Source organism: Phycodurus eques, chromosome 9 (genome assembly GCF_024500275.1).
Source record: "Phycodurus eques isolate BA_2022a chromosome 9, UOR_Pequ_1.1, whole genome shotgun sequence".
NCBI classification, from domain to species: Eukaryota; Metazoa; Chordata; class Actinopteri; order Syngnathiformes; family Syngnathidae; genus Phycodurus; species Phycodurus eques.
Window position 1 is genome coordinate 8904777 of NC_084533.1, and position 19287 is coordinate 8924063.

The 19287-nt window shown below is 40.0% G+C and overlaps 1 protein-coding gene across 10 annotated transcripts in view; it reads left to right on the forward strand.

The window, feature by feature from the left end:
- atp8a1 (ATPase phospholipid transporting 8A1) overlaps positions 1–19287 on the forward strand; it is a 165533-nt gene that overhangs the window by 50996 nt on the left and 95250 nt on the right. For 8 of the 10 annotated variants that reach the window (XR_009769247.1, XM_061686715.1, XM_061686714.1 and 5 more), the window contains 6 exons: positions 645–756; positions 3182–3347; positions 8144–8271; positions 12193–12270; positions 12348–12436; positions 16796–16840. Coding sequence is in view for 9 of the 10 variants with exons in the window: in XM_061686715.1 (XP_061542699.1) it covers positions 645–756; positions 3182–3347; positions 8144–8271; positions 12193–12270; positions 12348–12436; positions 16796–16840 (618 nt within the window). In the remaining variant the exon portion in view is untranslated. The remainder of the gene's footprint in view (positions 1–644; positions 757–3181; positions 3348–8143; positions 8272–12192; positions 12271–12347; positions 12437–16795; positions 16841–19287) is intronic. The other 2 variants (XM_061686716.1, XM_061686712.1) reach the window with 1 other exon arrangement.

Genomic DNA, 19287 nt, shown 5'->3' on the forward strand with positions numbered 1-19287 from the left:
GCCGCAAAAAAGATTTGGGAACCACTGGGATAACTTAAGTTACAATTAGACCATTGTCTATTCTCTCTCTCCCTAAAAGATGCCCTGCCAAGGGGTAATATCTTTGAAAAGGTTCAGGAAGGTTAAGGACAGCATGTTATTTCACCCATCAAGTTTGAAAAGCCCACAGCTCTTTGCATAATCCATTTTAACACGTTTAGATATGAAACTTTTACTGATCCACTAGCCCTTCGATGAGTGCATCATCTACTGAAGGCACCTGGTTCACTCAAATTCAATTATGTGTTTGTTCAAAGACTGTGCCACTGGAAGGAAAATATTTTTTTATGAGGGAGTAGTTGCAGCATTATGACATTATGATTTGACCATCCAAGGACTAAAAAGCTTCCCTGAGTAAGCAACTTCCCGACGTAAATATGGCCTTTAGAGGGCTTAATAACGTCATGTTCCTTAGTGTCCTTGTAAATTTTTTCAAAACTTAGTGACTTTTCTTGAGTACAGCATCTGACTATACAGACCAGCCACAATATAAATTCCAACATAAAGTCAGGGGAAATGTGAGCCTTTGATAAAGACTATATGCAGTCTTGATATGTGTATATTGTTTTTTTGTTTGTTTGTTTTTTCCCCCTCTCTCTCGACAGCACACTGCCACTGGGTCCGGACCAGATCTTACTAAGAGGAGCCCAGCTACGGAATACACAGTGGGTCCATGGTGTGGTGGTCTACACGGGTCATGACACAAAGCTCATGCAGGTACAACATATGAAAGAGAGCAGGCATATCTTCTCCACCTTGATTAGTTTGACAGTTGCAATTCGAATTACCATAGCCTACAGAACTGGAGTGAAACGATATTAGTCTCAACTGAGGATAGTTTATGGTGAAGCTCAGCTCTTTTATTATTAGTAGTAACAGTATACAGTAGGATTAGTAAAGGAAATAAAGAACAACAATTATAGTCTTTGCTACCCTTTGTAGGGCAAAAATGTTGTTAAAAGAAAAGGTGATCTAACACAGTGGTAAACATAACCCTATCCCAGCTTTTTTGGAACGTGTCGCAGCCATAAAATTCTAAGTTCATGATTATTTGCTAAAAACAATAAAATGTATCAGTTTGAACATTAAATATCTTGTCTTTGTAGTTTATTCAATTAAATATAGGTCGAACATCATTTGCAAATTATTGTATTCTGTTTTTATTTGTTTAACACAACGTCCCAACTTCATTGGAATTGGGGTTGTACACAGTGTGTGTATAGAGACAGTATGTTATGCATGCATGCATGGTAATGCTGTACCTCCCCAAAAATGGGGAGGTAAAAAAATCATGTGCTGCTGCCACCAACTGAAAACCAACTGAAAAAGAAAAAGTTGGTTGCACCAGTGCAAAGGGTAGTGTAGAGCCCTGTAAGTGCAGACTTTGTGTGAAATCTAACACGGGGGGGAAATTATTTTGTGACATAATGGCATAACAATCAGAATGATACACATTTATATACTCAAATGTCACAAATTATTATAATTATTTTACTGGGAAGTCCGGAAATTACGGTCTGGAAAAAGTGTGGAATTTGTAGGAAGTCTGAAATTTTTGCCGGCCATATATAACGGCTAAAAATCGTGAAATATTTTGTATATTTTGAAGTAAATGCGGCGTGGCAGAATTGTAGCTCTCATCAGAATAAAGTAAGTAGTGTGTCATTCTTTGATTCATGACTTTTGCACTATACTTGGTTTTCATTTCTGAATTACAGTGATGCAGGTGAGGTATGATTTTAAAAAAACAAAACAATAGCAACAAAAAAGTTTGATGCATCTCACTTTTAATTGCCGGTATTTATTATGATTATTATTTTTAGAATAACAGCTACTTTTAGAACAGGCCTGCAGGGCTACTCATGTGGTCCTTGGGGGGTACCTGGTGCCCATGAGCACCACGTTTTAGCCAACGTGGGGACCCTGCCATAGATCATTATTTTGGAATTAACCATGTATACTTGTTTTTCCACAAATAATGAACTGAAAACAAAACATGATGAAATTTAAATAAATGCTAAACAATGTTTGCTTCATTATATGTATAGAGTCTGTGGAAAACATGCCATACTGACCTAATGACAAATGTGCACAATTTAGACGATAGTGTTTCATAATAGTGTTCCATTAAAAAGTCTAAAATTATAAAGATGAAACTGTTCACAAGTCAGTGTTCTTATGTGTTCAAAAGTTAAACTATACATTATGAGTCTAAACTTTGTCTAACCGTTTCAAAATGTCAGATAAACTGATAAACATTGCACCAGAAGGTACCACTTCAATGTCTTATTTGGAAAAACTACAGTATGTCATGTTTGAGACTAAGGGCTCCAATTTTGTGACGCGCACAAATCCAGCGCTGCGCTTGGTGTAACTCTGCGGCAGGCTAAATCCGGTTTTGGTCATTTCGGGGACCTGCGTACCCGCAGCGCATTTAAAAGTGGGACGTGTGCGCTGGTCTGGGCGTGTTCACAGCCGACTAAAATCCTGTCCAATTGAAGCGGGTTCTTTCATTCCCTTTAAAAGCGGTGCAATAGTCTAGTATGGAGACATCTCTATATGCAGAAGAGGACGCAGCGATCTGCGTCAGGGTGTACAGTACTCCACATCTCTGGTCCAAAGTCAATTGGGATAGTCTCAAGCTCACCCATGACCCTAGTGAGGATAAGCAGTACAGAAAATGGATAGATGTAATTTAAAGTATATTAATATATTGGTACAGTATATCGGTATTGTAAATGTAATGATCTAGATGGCAATTTTTAAGTATAGATGAAAAATCACAATATGAATTTGTATAGATGATTACAATGCCAAAGATATGAGTTATGAATACAAATGAAAAATTATTAAGTACTGTATAAATTTGGATAATTATGGTAAAAGAAATACAATGAAACATTTTGTGGAAGTTAATTACTGCACTATTCCATTTTTATGTGGTTAAAATCTTGAATTTGTGTGCCCAATAAGGTTCTACTTTATTATTATTATATGGAAATACAATTCTTTTCTTTGCTATTATTTCTACTAAATCAGGGCCAAACATACTTATCAGATATTTTGACATCGATACCTGCCCTTTTTAATGTGTTTTTAAATTTTTTTTAATTTATTATTATTATTTTTTTTGCCTTTTCAGAACTCCACTCGGCCACCGCTAAAGTTGTCCAATGTGGAGCGCATCACCAACTTTCAGATTCTTGTCCTGTTTGGCTGTCTGCTGGCCATCTCGTTGGTCTGCTCCGTGGGCCAAACCATCTGGAAGTACCGGTGCGGCAATGACGCCTGGTACATGGACCTCAACTGTAAGAGTCCCCCCTGAGGCCACACGCCACCTTTCATTGCACATATTTGATCTCACTTGTGTCCATATCAGCTTATTTCTTTGTTGTTTTAAGTTACTTCTTTAAATGCTGGTATGTACGTGTCTTTTTGTTTTGTTACGTTGCCTCAGTTAAACAATGTTTCTCATAACAAGTGAAATATGTGGCAATGTGGGAATTAGCAGATTCCCTGTTAACTGATGCATAGATGTGTTGAGTGAGAAATGGTTGAATATCACTGCGCTGCTGTACTTTTTTTGTTCCCTTTCTAATGTTGTGTTTGATTTTGTTGTTTTTCTTTGTTGTCGTTTTTTAACAGCTCCAGGTAACAACCATTTAAAAGCCTTGGCCATCCGTGAATGACCTCCCTTTACTAACCCCTTACTGAAGCTCTGCCTTTGCTAAGCAAATGAGGCCCCCTACCCTCGCCCCGTATACGGTTGCCAAACATTGTATGGGCCCATTCCCGTGGACAAGCACATACCAGGGATCCAACAATAGGTGTTCCCCTCCAGCTCTCTTACACTTTCGTCTAGTTATTTTCAGTGCCTGATGCAAACAGTGTCTCACGTTTCCTCCATTTTTATTTTGATACCTTCCTTTGTTTTGTGCCACATGGAACACTTTGCAACTCCAAGCTTTATACAACCATCCTTCATTGTTCTCCAGAATGAGCAGTTCTGTTCCAGTGATTGACTGGAGGTTATAGTCCGGAAGGTGTTCGCAGCAGGAGGCTTCATACATGTTTATGGCTTGAGCACAAAGTGGTGCAGGAGCTGACATTTTAGAAATGCCTCTGCCTCAATCTTTTCAAACCACCGCACAAAAGGCAAGGGGAGTCATGCAAACACGTCATTGTCTAGCGTGCCGGTAAATGTTTCCAGGCAAAATTGGGTATTAAAATAGATTTATAGTCATCTGTCTGCCATATCGGCCACCAAAGAAATATTTTGTTTTTTACACAGAACACTGGTCAAAGTTTTATTTGGATCGCTAATTTGCTCATTTACAGTGGTTGCGATCTCAAAATGTATTTTAAGTTTGGTGATGTTTTTTGTCAATTCAATTATTTAATTAAAGAGTAATTAGCAGTTTAACTTAATGTTGCCTCAATATTGGAACCTGATTGTTTTGTTAATTGGTACATAATCTAGTGTTATAAACAATTGGAGGATGCCCGCTGGGTTAAATTGTGGTCACTTACACCTATAAATTGATGTAGTGATTGGCATAACATGCCTAAACTCGACCAAACAACACTTTTTAACCAATTTTCAAAATTTTAGGGATAATCTTAAGCAAGACTGCTCGGACAGCGGACTAGTCCTCTGTGCTCTACCAATTTTCAAGCATTGGTTTTCTGATTTTATTGTTCCATAAACTAACCCAGAACTTCTTTTTCATATTAGATGTTCACTTTTACAGGGATTATTAGTCAGTCTTGATTCTACACCCGTAAATAACATTTCTTAGAACCATTTTTGTTGAAGGATGGTTGCGGTAGCTGAAGTGAAATTTAGATTGAATGAATGTTTGAATTTTACCCGATTTTTCTTGAATGTTAATTTGGTGCGCTTCAATTTATAGGAAGTACATATGGTGATTTGCCACAGTTTCATAGGTTTTGCATGAATTCTCCAACCTTTTATTCCTCATAATAGAGGTTTTTTGTCAGATGTGTTATAATTATTATTGGTTGATTGAAAAGAATCATTAGCTGTTGTGGTGTGATGAAGTTCTGGTATGCAAAGTGATCACCGTGGTACTTTGACCATTACTCTGTGCCTTGATAGGCCTGTCGGAGAGGTTGTGTCCTGGTCGATTTAAACTTGCATTATGACTTACACTATACCCCTTTTTTACACGGTGCTCCATTGGTGTTCTATTGGTTTTGGTGAGGGGTTTAAACACTTTTAAAATGATTAAGGGGCAGTGTAAGTCATAAAGCAAGGGTCCATCTTGAGACTGATTGTACCTCCATAAGGAGTTTGTTGAGACTCTTTCCAGTGCACATTGTCCAGCCTGTGACAAAAGAGAGCGGTGGAAAGCCTTTCAAATTATTTAGTATCACAGGAAACTATAAAACAAAGTTATTATAGCTTCACCATTTGCCAACATTGAGGAGATAGACAAAGAGAAGAATCTGTGTGAGCTGGCCGCACAGTGCATCCCGCAGGCTCGTATGTCACTGAAGCCCGGTGAATAATTAATGTGACTTTGAGCGGTCACAGAGTGCTGAGGATGGCAGTCGTCGACATTAAACCTGTACACTGCGATAACATAATGCAGATTGAGGCCAAAGAGTGCATATTGGTAAATATTCATGCAATCAGGCAACCGCCTGGATTGTACTCAGTAAAATGGAAAGTCAGTCAAATGCTGAAATGGCATTGTTCCACCAAAAAGCCGTTTATTTGTGCTTTTACTATTATTTTGGGGAAGTCCTCAGCTTCATATACAACACCAATTCCAATGAAGTTGGGACTTTGTGTTAAACATAAATAAAAACAGAGTACAATGATTTTGCAAATCATGTTCAACCTATATTTAATTGAATACACGATATTTAATGTTGAAACTGATAAACTTTGTTTTTCCAAATCATTGTATTCTGTTTTTATTTGTTTAACACAACGTCCCAACTTCATTGGAATTGGGGTTGCATACTGAGCTAAGTTTAAAATAAATAAATAAACTGCATCTTCGGCTAAAACCTGTTGTTATGACTGGTTGATGATGGTTGGTAATGGTTGAAATAATATTTCAAAGTACAATGGAACCTCTAAAGCTAAACACAATCAATCTTTTTTTATTGCATTTCAAAGAAATTTATGTCAATATGAATGCATGTAATTTAACTTGGTTTGTTTTTAAAGCCTCGGAACAACGAGGTCAGCTGCTTCAACGAATGCCTCTTTTACCATCTTGCCACCTAGGAAGGATTTCTTCTTCTTAATGATGAAGTGACTCACCTGGAATGATGCTTAAGTGGCTGCCTCTGATTTTGAAGTTAGCTGTGTGAAAAATGACTGCTGTCCGGGCAGGTGGAATGAAAGTTCCTTGACCTTTGTCCTTCACACCTTGCTTTTTGAAGGGAAGTCAGTGTCGTCGCTTTTATGAACACTCCAAAAATGTCGCTCCACGTTTCCCTTCTTTGGTCTTTAGCGATGGGACATGAAATGAGGCAAACACACTTCAAAAATGATATAGTGTAAAAAAAAAAAATAATACTGTGACAGCTCCAAAAAAAAAAAAAAAAAAAAAAAAAAGAAAAGCTGCCGCTTGTGTCTTCTTTTTTTAATGCCTTGGGATTGACCCACACTCCCTTTGCGGTCGACGGTGATCTCCCTATTGGGCACCCCTGCTTCAAACTGATATTTTGTAGTTATGTTTAGGGATAAGAAAGATGCTAGATGAAGAAGCTGACATTTTTCCAGGTTATATTGGGATTTGATTGAAACTTGAGCAGGGCACTGTTTCAGCGCATTCAGCGAGCATGCCCACAGCGTTTGAGAGTGGAGAGTACTTGATCTTTCATGCTACAAAAGTCTCTGTGAATTGTGAAATGTGATGTGTCAAATTTACAAGGCATTTATTTTCATTTTACAGCGACTTTAAGTGTCACAAAAACAGTTAAAGAAACTAAACATTCACTGTCGAGCCTTGCATGACATTCATGACGACATTCTAGCTTTTGTAATTAGTGTCACTCTAAAAGCTAAACATATACCTGAAATTAGTTTTCTTACGCCTGCTGAGCTGAGGTCTCACACCAAATGTGAGACCAAACAATAAAGTCCCACTATAGAGGCATATTTTTCTTGAAAAATATGTTTAAATTCAGAAAACTTTTTAAAGGCATTCAACTTTACAGGTATCACTGTACTCTCCCGGTGTGGTTTTGCGTTTGCGCATGCCCTGCAGTGTTCTTCGCAACCAAACAGCCGACTTCTTGAGTGAAGGGACCTAACACTGTGGCGATGCAGTGGCCATCATTAACACGCCGGCGTCATCCACCCGCTCTTTTACACTCCTTGTTGGTTGGCAATGTGCTATGGACTGAATCTCCCCTCCTTTGTCTTGACAGCATCCAGTACATTTGTCTGAACCCAACCCCCCCTTCACCCTCCCCCAAACACGCACACACACACACACACACACACACGCACACTTCTGTGACTCCCTGTATTTGTTGTGCCTGTAGCAGTATAGCTACCATCCCGCCACCCATTTGTTTGTTTTGGTCTGTTTTGCTATGTCATGGCAAGGGGCCCCTCCCTCTCAATGCTAAGGTCAAGTTGGCTTGAGGAAGGTAAATCTTGCAAGCTCCCGCAAGCTGTGGAAAGGTAAATGACATCCCTCCTGTTTTCATGTTTGGTGTCCGTGGGGGACGATGTTGATCATTGCCACTTTTTGGGGTGGGGAAGGCAGGGAGGGTGAAGGAGCGATATAATTTTGCATAGTGCTTCATTTGGAATTCATTGCCTGGATCATGCTGGATGCCAAGGCTGCTGCTGCGACACTAAAAACAATGGAGACCTCCGTCCCACACTGTCAATCTATGGGACGTTAAATTTGACTCATGGGTGAAAGGATGGGTTAATTTCCAGCTAATGCTCCGTGTTAGCCCAACACACTCCCTGCTTTGGGATAATAGAGACCATTGGCTGGAAGTAGCTGCGGGCTCTTAACATTTAGCCGACGGATGCTCGGGAAACCGGCGCTGACAAGACTCCTGTGTATCACTTCCTGTGTCCATACCCGTCTCCCCTTGACAGATGGTGGGGCAGCGAACTTCGGCCTCAACTTCCTCACCTTCATCATCCTGTTTAACAATCTGATCCCCATCAGCCTTCTGGTCACACTGGAGGTCATCAAGTTCACCCAGGCCTTCTTCATCAATTGGGTGAGTCGAGGGTTAAGCCATCACATATGTACGCATATGTGTTTGTTTTTTTTTGTCTGATATGTATTTTGCACATTGCTTTTACAGCAAACTTTTTTTTTTTAAACACACAACAAACTTGCTATTATTAAAAAAGTATTTAGCAGTAGAAATGTCCGTCTATGTTTCTCAGTCTGAAAATGTGAAAGTAGAAATATCTATTTCCAAATAGCACATATACTTTTCACAAAAAGTTAGATATGGGTTATTCCGCTTTCGGCTGAAATTTCAAGATGAACCTAAAATGCACTAAACTGTGTTTCAAATTATTATGCAAATAGTATTTTCCCTGATTTTCCTAAATGGCTGATAAAAATGACAGTCTGCATAATTTTCAAGTCATCAAGCATCAGAATATAAAGCAAAGCAAATTTATTTATATAGCTCATTTCATACACAACTCAATGTGCTTAACATGATTAAAAGCATTTAAAAAGAACAAAAAACAACTTATAAACATTTAAAACAAAGAGAAAAATAGAAATACAATTAAAACGGCGTACAGTGCAGGAAATATAATGTAAAAGTGGAAATGCTGTAAAAAGCATGAGGAAAAAAAGAGTTTTTAACCTGGACTTAAAAACATTCACACTTGGGTCTGACGTCACTTCTGTTGGTTTCCTCCTAAATGCTCCTTCACCATGTTTGCTTTGGACTCTGTGCTCCACTATTTGACCTGAGTCTGTAGATCTCAGAGCACTAATGGGTTTATATTCCATGTGTATTTCTTTCATGTATTCAGGACCTAAACCATTTAGTGATTTATAGACCAGTGGCAGAACTTTAAAATCTATTCTAAAGCTGACCTCTTTGTTCTCAGAACTCATGCAGCATTCTGAATGAGCTGCAGGTGTTTAATGCTCTTTTTGGGGAGTGTAGTCAGAAGGCCATTATAATTGTCAAGTCTACTTGAGGTAAAAGCATGGATGAGTTTTTCCTGGTCTGCTTGGAACATGCACGCCTTCACTCTGGATATGTTCTTCAGCTGGTAGAAGGCAGTTTTAGTAATTGATTTGATGACTGTTGAAAGTCAGGTCGGAAACTATCAGTACATCAAGGTTTCGGACTTGGTCTTTGGTTTTTAAAGAGATTGACTCCAAGTATTTACTAACAGCAATCATCTTTTCTTTAATGCCAAAACAATGATATCAGTTTTGTTGTAGTTTAATTGAATTCAATCGACGGGAAGAAACGTGGTCAGCTACGTGTGCCTAGCAAGCATTCCAAACGCTGTGCTGATCACTTCAAACTGGTGTGTTTTGAGGAAGACTTAACCGAAAGCATTGGATACACCGGTGTAGTTAGGCAGAGGCTGAAACCAGCTACGGTGCCAACTATTTTTACTATGGCCATCGGGACCTCAAATGCCAGCAAGAGAACTAAATCTCGCAGCCGCCATGGTGCAGCAGCGAAGCGGCGCAGACAAGAGGTGAGGATTTCCTTGTATATACCTACGACTCTATTATGGTTATGCACCGGGCAGTAGGAAAAAAAAAAAAAAAGACCCACACAGTACTTTTCTGTACTGTCCTCTGTACTTTTGCCGATATGACAAGCCAACAGACACGGCAAAAACTTTCTGTGTGGCGTGTTATAAAGCTACTCGAGCGAGGGGCACACAATATATAGGAATACTGCATACTATGTAAAAGCCTTAACCGTGTCACTGAAACATATATGAATATAAAATATGATATATATATATATATATATATATATATATATATATATATATATAATACATATAGTCTTGCTAAAAAATATTGGCAAAATCTTCTTATTAATATATATATTCAAACACGTTGCTCTCCATTGTGTAAGAGTGTAGCGCGGTGTGTTTGGCAATTGCAACGTCACTTCCGGTCGCCCTTGCGGTGCATAGAATAACCACACCCCGGTGTGTTGAGCTTCGAGTTTATTAGGGGAGTGCTCAATACACGTAATAAAAACCTAATTTTTAGCTAAACTATAGTTGACAACTTGCTGGAAGTGACTTGCATGAATTTCATATTTGCATTGTTTATATGTTATGTATTTTAACTGACCCCATAACATCTTTGTCCGCTGACCTTCAAGTTTCTTGAAGACTGCACCATTTTCACAATTGTCACTCTACCAGATTATTGCTCTATTAGTCATTTCAAACTGCTCTAATTTGCAAGAGGACTCTGCATCATTTGCACAATTGTCATTGTATCAGCATTACCACATTACCGGTAACCTTTCATTGCCGAGTGACTCTCCGAAGTGTGTTTTTATGTCTCAAAAGAGGGCGCCATGGTGGGCAACTAGTTAGTACATCTACCTCACCGTTCTGAGGACTGTGGTTCAAATCCCGGCCCTGCCTGTGTGGAGTTTGCATGTTCTCCCCGAGCTTGCATGGGTTTTCTGCGGGTACTCTGCTTTCCTCCCATATCCCAAAAACATGCAGGATAGGTTAATTGAAGACTCGCGACCCCTGTGAGGATAAGCGGAACGGAAGATGAATGAATGAATGTCTCCAAAGCATTTTTTTGTCAAAATGGCTGTCTGTTGTCGTACTAGAGCGGCTCAAACTACCAGAGATAAATTCCTTGTGTGTTTTTGACATGGCAAATAAAGATGATTTTGATTCTGATTATGTTCGCTAGCCTGCAAGCTAAAAAGCTCAGGAGCTTGCTCGACCATGGCGGGGTCGTTTAATAGGAGATGTTGTGTGTGGGTCACCCCACATAACAGATACACGGGAAAGTTGAGTGTTTATTAACAATCATGCACATGTTATTTAGCCAGTAGCTGACTACAGACACTGAGCACATAGCACTCGCTATACGCGAAGGGCTGTCTCCAGCGCCTTAAGCAGACAGGCCCAGCCAGTCCTGCACCTCGAGGAAGAGCCTTTATTGTTCATGATTTCAGACCCTTATTTTACACACATGGTGATTTTATATATATATATATATATATATATATATATATATATATATATATATATATATATATATATATTATTAGTATTTTTTTTTTTATTCAAATTTGGCTTTTCAAAAACACTTCTGTGGTGGATCAAATGTTTTTGGGCTTTTCAGTTCAACTGTAAGAACAACCTTTCACAATGTAGAATTGCAAGGAATTTAGGGATTTTATCATCTACAGTCCATAATATCATCAAAAGATTCTGAGAATCTGGAAAAATCGCTGCACTTAAGCGGAAAGGCCAAAAAAAACAACCACATTGAATGGCCGTGACCTTGGATCCCTCAGGCTGCAGTCCATAAACAACCACCATTATTGCGTAAAGGATATTGCCACGTGGGCTCAGGAACACTTCAGGAAACCATTGTCAGATAACAATCGTTGCAACATCTGAAAATGAAAGTTGAAACTCAACCGTGCAAACCGAAAGCCATATAACAACAACACCCAGAAAATCCACCAGCTTCTCTGGGCCCAAGCTCATCAGATTATTTTACGCGAAGTGGAAAAGTCTGATGTGGTCTGATGAGTCCACATTTCAAATTCTTTTTGACATAGCTGAAGTCAAAGGTCAGATCTCATTACTGCTCGATCTATCAGTCATCATTTTCAGATGATCTTTCTGAGGCTTTGTGGAATCATATCTCTTGGTAATAGGGGAAAAAAATTAATTCCAAACTTCGTGGGATTTTTTTCTCTTTGCCAGAGAAAGAACTCATTTTGATTTTGAATGGTATCCAACCCGAGACATATAAACCTGGTCCAAAAAAACCCCATCTCATATTTCAATGTTGATGAAGTTGTGCCATTTAGTTCTGTTAGTTGTGAACTTGTTTTATTAAGGGGGGGATGAAGGCTGGCGGATGCCGGTTGGAAACGTTACGGTCCCATCCGAGTTGATTTGATTGTTCTTTGTGACCTTGGCAGGATACTGATATGATCTACGAGCCTACAAACACACCTGCCATGGCTCGCACCTCTAATCTGAATGAAGAGTTGGGCCAGGTAATATAAAAGCAATGTTCTTTATCTTTGACGTTATGATGGCTTTCAATCTTGAATGTCCTCTTTCACTCATGCAGGTGAAATATATTTTCTCTGACAAGACGGGCACGCTGACCTGCAATGTCATGCAGTTTAAGAAGTGCACAATTGCTGGAGTGGCCTACGGGTACGTAATCCCCCTCCCGCTCTACTTCCCCTTTTTCTCCTCATGCCCTCTTACTTCCTACTGTCACCTTCACCTTCGTCAGTCCATGTGGTGTTTTCTCTCCTCCCTCAACTTATCTTTAGCGGCTTTCTCTGAGCTACTGAACTGTACATAAACGGTGCATAGATATTTGATGCCCCTCGTGCTGTTTTTGTCCAACATTTTGGAAAGCAGAGAAGCATCTGCACCTGTTTTGCCATGAGCAGACGCACTCATTTCATTAAACCACCCTCACAGTTGACTCTTCTGGGAAGAAAAAGCACTTTCTTGTTAACACTGTAGCTTGAGTGTGAAGTGTTCAAGCTAGCAATTTTGGGCACGAAAGTGCATGATTAATCCCTTTAGAATTCAATTAAATGCTTGATTGATGACGTGCAGATGAAAGGATAGAAAGAAGGTCTGATTAGGACTGTAGCAAAGAAATATGGACATCAGTAATACAAAGAAATATGATTCAACTGGATTTCCTTGAGATATTATTCAGGAAACAGTATCAGACACTATCATTTTCGAAAATACCAAGCAAGTCTAAGAAATCATTTTCCAATAGTTTCTTCATTTGCCCAAAAGAATAACTGAGGCACAAAGATGCAAGAGAAAGGCAGCGGAGCCTCTAGACTCAAAACTGAAACCACTTTCAATTTACACAAACCAAGGACAACAAAATCAAACTCTTTGATGTAAAATTCCATTGGTATCTAGTAAAAATGTGGTTAGCACAGCTAGGAAACTTCATGTAGGCTTCTTCTGCAGCCGGTTTAGGCAGCCTGAACTACGTAGGCCCGCTGCTGGTTGCTGCCAAATTGTAAAATCCATTTTAGATTGATTGACATAAATATTCTACGCCCATCCTTGCTTTTATATACAGTACATTACTTTTACTTACAGGGGCTGATGGTGAAATGCCGGAGTTTAAAACTAGGTTTTTAAAATATTTATTTTTAATTGGCACGAGTCTAAAGTACTCAAACTGAATGAGGTCATGTCTGTCCTCCTTTGGGGGCAAATCCTCTTCCCGACGTACTTCAGTCAGCCTGCAGTCTCTGCCAGATCCTCGCCAGAGATATTGCTTTTAATTCCAACTGATGGATGCAAATCAGAAAAGACGACTTTTAATGTGGCAAAGTTTCAACGACATCCACGACTTAGTGACATATCTCTGCACATTCATTTTTCCCACAACACACAAGCCTGCTTTGTCATGTGACATTTTCCCGTCTATTCCCATCACAGATTTCCTATTTCACCTCTCGCCGAAGGTGACGTCAGATATCTTTAGCATTGTTGTTTCTAATTGACTTTGCGTGCATCTTCATCTGGAATAAACAAACTCTGCTGTTTGAGTTTTGGGCATTAACTGATACTAAACTATTTATTTTCAAGGGAAACACAAGAAAATTTTTAGCACAAGTGCGTGCGAAGTCGTAACTTGTAATTGGCTGACACACACAAACACGCGCACACACTAAAGAACTGACACAACTGCCTTCATGTGTTCCTCTCCACAAATGAAGGGCTGCTGTAATTAATAAAGTCGGCCCCGAGGGTGTAGACATTAATTAATTCCACTGGAATGCAGTCCAAATCTCAAGGAGAGATGTTGCTTAGCTGAGTGAAGTGCACACAATCCTCCTAAGCCTGACATCTGCAGTAAGCGGGAAAAAAATACGTATACAGGATATAGACGCTGATATCCAAATATATGTTCCAGCTTCTGAATCAATAAGTTAAGATTTCATTTGCTAGCTACAGCAGCTACCAAAATGCTTATCATAATTAAAATTATTATTTATGATTATGTAATTATTATACATTTGAATGAATCCTTAATGAAAGTGCATGTACACAAAATCTGGTGCGTACGTTCACTATTGGCCTCGGACACATCAAACTTTGTAGAACTTCGGTTTTACGTGTTTATATTGAACATTTCGAGTGACAGCTTATATAGTGAACTTACAGGCATTGTGACATGAATTTTCAGCATTACTATGATACAATTACATGTAGACACATGCCACAATAAAAAATATATATATTGATCAAATTGTTTTAAATATATGAATATGTATTATATATGAATATATCACATCAAATTCATTAATAAAAATGTCTGCAATTAGACTAGAGTTGGTTACAGTAGTTTAACACTATAATTGTAAATTTCATTACTAAGAGGCTTGCTGTGGTCCAGGGGTGTCAAAATCAAATTCACGGTGGGCCAAAATTTAAAATGGGGACAACGTCGCGGGCCAAACTCAATATTTCATGAAAAATCACTGCGATTTGCATGTTACCCTTCTCTGAAGAAATGTAGCGTTAAAGTTTATCATATGACAACAAACTTGATTTTTCCTGAAACACTGAATCTGGATTGAACAATCTTTAATATTATAAACATGGCCATTTTCAAAGGCCAACAACAAAACAACCCCAAAAAAATAAGAATGTTCTTCAATTAAAAAAACAAACTTCAAACAATTAACAGTCCCTGCCTCCCTGCCTAGGAGTTGATAAAGGCCATTAAAAAAAAAAAAAAAAAAAAACAATTAACGTATTTTCCCGACCATAGGGCACACTGTATTAAAAGGCGCAGTCTCAGTTACGGAGTCCATTTCTGTATTTAACACATACATAAGGCATACATAGCAGGCATGGTAAAACATACGCTAGCTTAAAACATACGGTAGCATGCATGCACGCTTTTTAAAAAGGCAGCGGGAACAAAACTGAGTTCGGTTGTACTTTATTGAAGTATTTAACAATGTACTCACGTTATTTTTTTCTGATCAATCGTCATCCACAAATCCATCAAAGTCCTCATCTTCTGTATCCGAAATGAACAGCTGGGCAAGTTCTCAATCAAACACGGCAGGTTCGAGTCAGTCTCGTTGCCGTGCGAAAGCTCGAACAAAAGTGCAAGCAGACACGTTAGCTCCAGCATCCACGATCCATTCACAAATTGCGGCGTAACTCGCCCGGCGCTGCCCCCTCGTCTTAGTAAAGCTGTGTTCGCCATCTGTCATCCATGGCTCCCACGCCGCTCACTTCACTTTGAACGCCCTGTTTACACGGATGTCCAGCGGTTCGTCAAGCGTCCCGGAACGATGGCAAGCCCCGAGTTATTGCACTCTGTCGAATGGTGACTGTAGAGACGCTTCTCCCGGCTATTCTTTGCTCATTAATCCATTGCTCGAGTTGGTCTTCCAACTCGGGCCACCTCGCCTTGTTTCCGTGTTTTGTTTTTCTTTTTTTTTCGCGGAAACTCAGCTTCGTCTTCTTGACTTGGCAAAGCTGGTTTTCCTGCTTCCTCCACTTGCGAACCATGGATTCGTTGATCTTGAATTATCTCGCGGCCGCTCGATTCCCATGTTTCTCCGCGTAACTAATAGCTTGCAGTTTAAACTGTGCTTCGTAAGCGTGTCTCTTCGTAGGTGACATTTTCAGGGGTCCTTAGTCAAACCAATGTCTTTTTGCACAATGCACACCCCGGAAATGCTCCCAGTCAGTCAAGCGGTTAATAAAAAAATAAATAAAAAAAAACACCCCGGCGCGATATACCTAATGGGCCCCGTGGCTTTAGCATCCTACTTCACGCACTCTTCCCCTGTCCTCAGCCACGTCCGCTTTTCCTCTGTGTGAGCAGCGTGTCGGCAGGAAATGCTAATAATAAAAAATAAAAAAATTAAGTCAAGCAGAGCGCTCATCATACAACATTTATAGATGTTGGAACTCGGTGCAAACATAAGGCGCGCCGCATTATAAGTTGCTCTGTCCATTTTGGAGAAAATTTAAGATTTTAAGTGCGTCTTATGGTCGTGAAAATACGGTATGTTCTATTCTTTGTTACAGCCACGTTGCTCCACACACGGCAAACAGGTCTGTCTTTTACTTTAGTGAACAGACAATCTGCCTCCCACCTGTCTTGGAAGTTAACTGTTTTCCATCTTTCGTTTGGCCATTTTTGGGAAGGGGAAGTGTAAATTTGCTCGAGGAGACTGGTAGCATAGTTGCTAACGACTGCAAGAGAAAGGGAAGGGGCGCTCGCCGGTCTAGACTGATGGGCCAACACACTAGCAAAGCATTCTGGGATTTGTAATATTAGTGGCGTATGTGCTATATACTGGCGGGCCAGCTCTAATACACATTTGATATGGTCTTGTGATCCAAATATAATTACATCGTGGGCCAATCCATCACAATTTAGCATCCTAAACCATCCCATAATAATAACCCATGATCAGCATCCAAAATCCATGAATGATCAGTTTTTATTTCCTTTTTTTCTTTTTTTTTTTCTTCCAACCTTTGCTCCAACAGTCACGTGCCTGAGGCTGAGGAGGGTAGTTTTGCAGAGGACGACGGGTAAGATGATTGGGCTGCTTGTGTGACGTTGTGCTGCCGTGCCTGGAGGATATGTGACTTTGAATGCAAAACTGTTCAGTGACATGTTTCGCTCCGCACTGACTAATATGAGGAAGTGGATTCACCGTGTGTAACTGTTGTGATGTGATATGAAGACGTAGCTTCAATTGTTTATCGTACAGTATTGTTTTACCATCTGATTTCTGCAGATTTGGTGTAGGCTGCGCTGAGTTGCGGCACACATAGAACCACACAACTGTTTCTCCCACATACATGCGCATGCGCACACACGCACACACACACACACACACACACACACACACACACCTCCATCAGCAGAACAGCATGCCGTAACTATTTTTGCATGGGTGATTGGGACCTGTTTGCTGATGTGTGATGTTGAAGTTACTGTGTAATTTGTCCCTTTGCAGCTTTGTCTTTTAACTGAAACCAATTTCGAGGCTGTGCTCATGAATATACTATATTGCACATTTTTATTTTTATTTTCCCCCACCCCTAATCTGTGTTTTGTGGCTATCCATAAAACAGAGGCCATCATTATTGCCTTACAACTGTTGCATTTCAGTTAAAATTTATCTTGAAATGTAACAATGTGATACCACCCTGCCATAGGTCAGTTATAAACCCATCCAGGCCTCCAGCGTATTAAGGTTTAATCTGGAAACAGCCCCCGCTAATTGATTAAGAGCCATCAGCACCCTGCTGCGCTAGCAGTCAGTCGATAAGTGACTGCGCTGTAGTTTGAAAGGTTTCATCAACACCGTCAACATGTTGAGTGATGCCTGTGTGGAGCTCAGATGGTCTCCTTTCTTTTCCTGTGCAGCCAGCATACTCTGTCCTTGTTGGAGCATTAGCATAAATTCATGTCAAATGTCAGTGAGTAAGCCACCTGCAATTTAGTGTAGCTGTGTGGTCATACAAGCATCACGTTATCAGCAACATCTGCAATTTTTGTAGCGTTGGCGGATCATTGTGTAAATGTAGTTGGATAAGCATTTGTGTTGCTTGTGTTTATCACAAATTCAAAGAACATAATGTGAGACTTGTACTGAATAAGCGAGCTATTGATTGTTGATGAATCACCCTTCGATGCAATGGGGTGCACCACTTGGCTGCAAATAGCAGAGGTGCTGTTGATTTATTTACTCTTTGCTGTCTAAAGAAGTCCAAACATGTTATGAGCCTTTTGGATAATTTGTGACGGAGAAAGGGACTAACTTTGAAATAGCAGTTGAAGAATAACATACCGATAAGGGCACAGCACAACCTAATATACCTTAACACAGAGATTAAACAAAACCCATATGAATCCCAACTTTCGACATGTGCTACACAAATACCATTTTAATATTGTTAACAAGTGTGCAGTTCATTTAAAAGACTGCGGTACCATACCAACAAGAGGGATGGGCCGATTGGTGGGTTGAGTTGGTGATGAGGACCACCAATCAGGGAGGAGCAGTCAGAGACCAGCAGACACAGCACTGCATCAGTTTGTTGGCCAGAATATACTAGGAGCCATACATCCCCTCTCTTAAAATGCAAACCGTGGGTTTGCTTACTAGTCCCCCCCCCCCCCCCCCCAAAAAAACGAAAAAAGGGTGCCCATAATCTGGACAAGCCATTGGCAAATAAATTTTTGCAGCCTTGTATTCTAGTACAAGCAATGCGAAGGGTTTTCACACTATCAAAAGCGTTTTGGCACTCTGAGGGCCACGTGTACTCAACTTTTGGAGTACACAGACATGTTGAGAATGGGTCTCATGGTAATAGAGTGAACATTTCTAAATTTAGCAGTCGAAATAGAATTGCTGATAAGGCTAACAATAATCCATCCATTTTCCGTACCACTTATCCTCACTAGGGTCGCGGGCGTGCTAGTGCCTATCCCCGCCGGCTCTGGGTGAGAGGCGGGATACACCCTGAACTGGTCGCCAGCCAATCACAGAGCACATATGGACAAACAACCATTCGCACTCATATTCACACCTACTGGCAATTTAGAGTCGTCAATTAACCTACCATGCATGTTTTGGGAATGTGGGAGGAACCCGGAGTAACCGGAGAAAACTCATGCATGCACGGGGAGAGCATGCAAACTCCACGAGTTTGGAGGCGAGGCCGGATTTGAACCCGGGTTCTCAGAACTGTGAGGCAAATGTGTTAACCAGTCGTTCACCGTGTCACATGCAAACAATAATAGTATTCCAACAACTATGCAGTTCTAAGAGTTTTGAGCCATTATTTGTGTTAAAGACGAATGAGTAATGTTATCATAAGAAATTTTGCTTTTACTCACCACTGTGGTAGAACACGTTTTTGGCCACTAATCAGGGAGGGACGATTCTCATTATTTCCTAGTAACATTAAACATTTATGATGATGGTTGGGAGCTAATGCTGTTTCTTGTACCTTAAGTGCTTTGA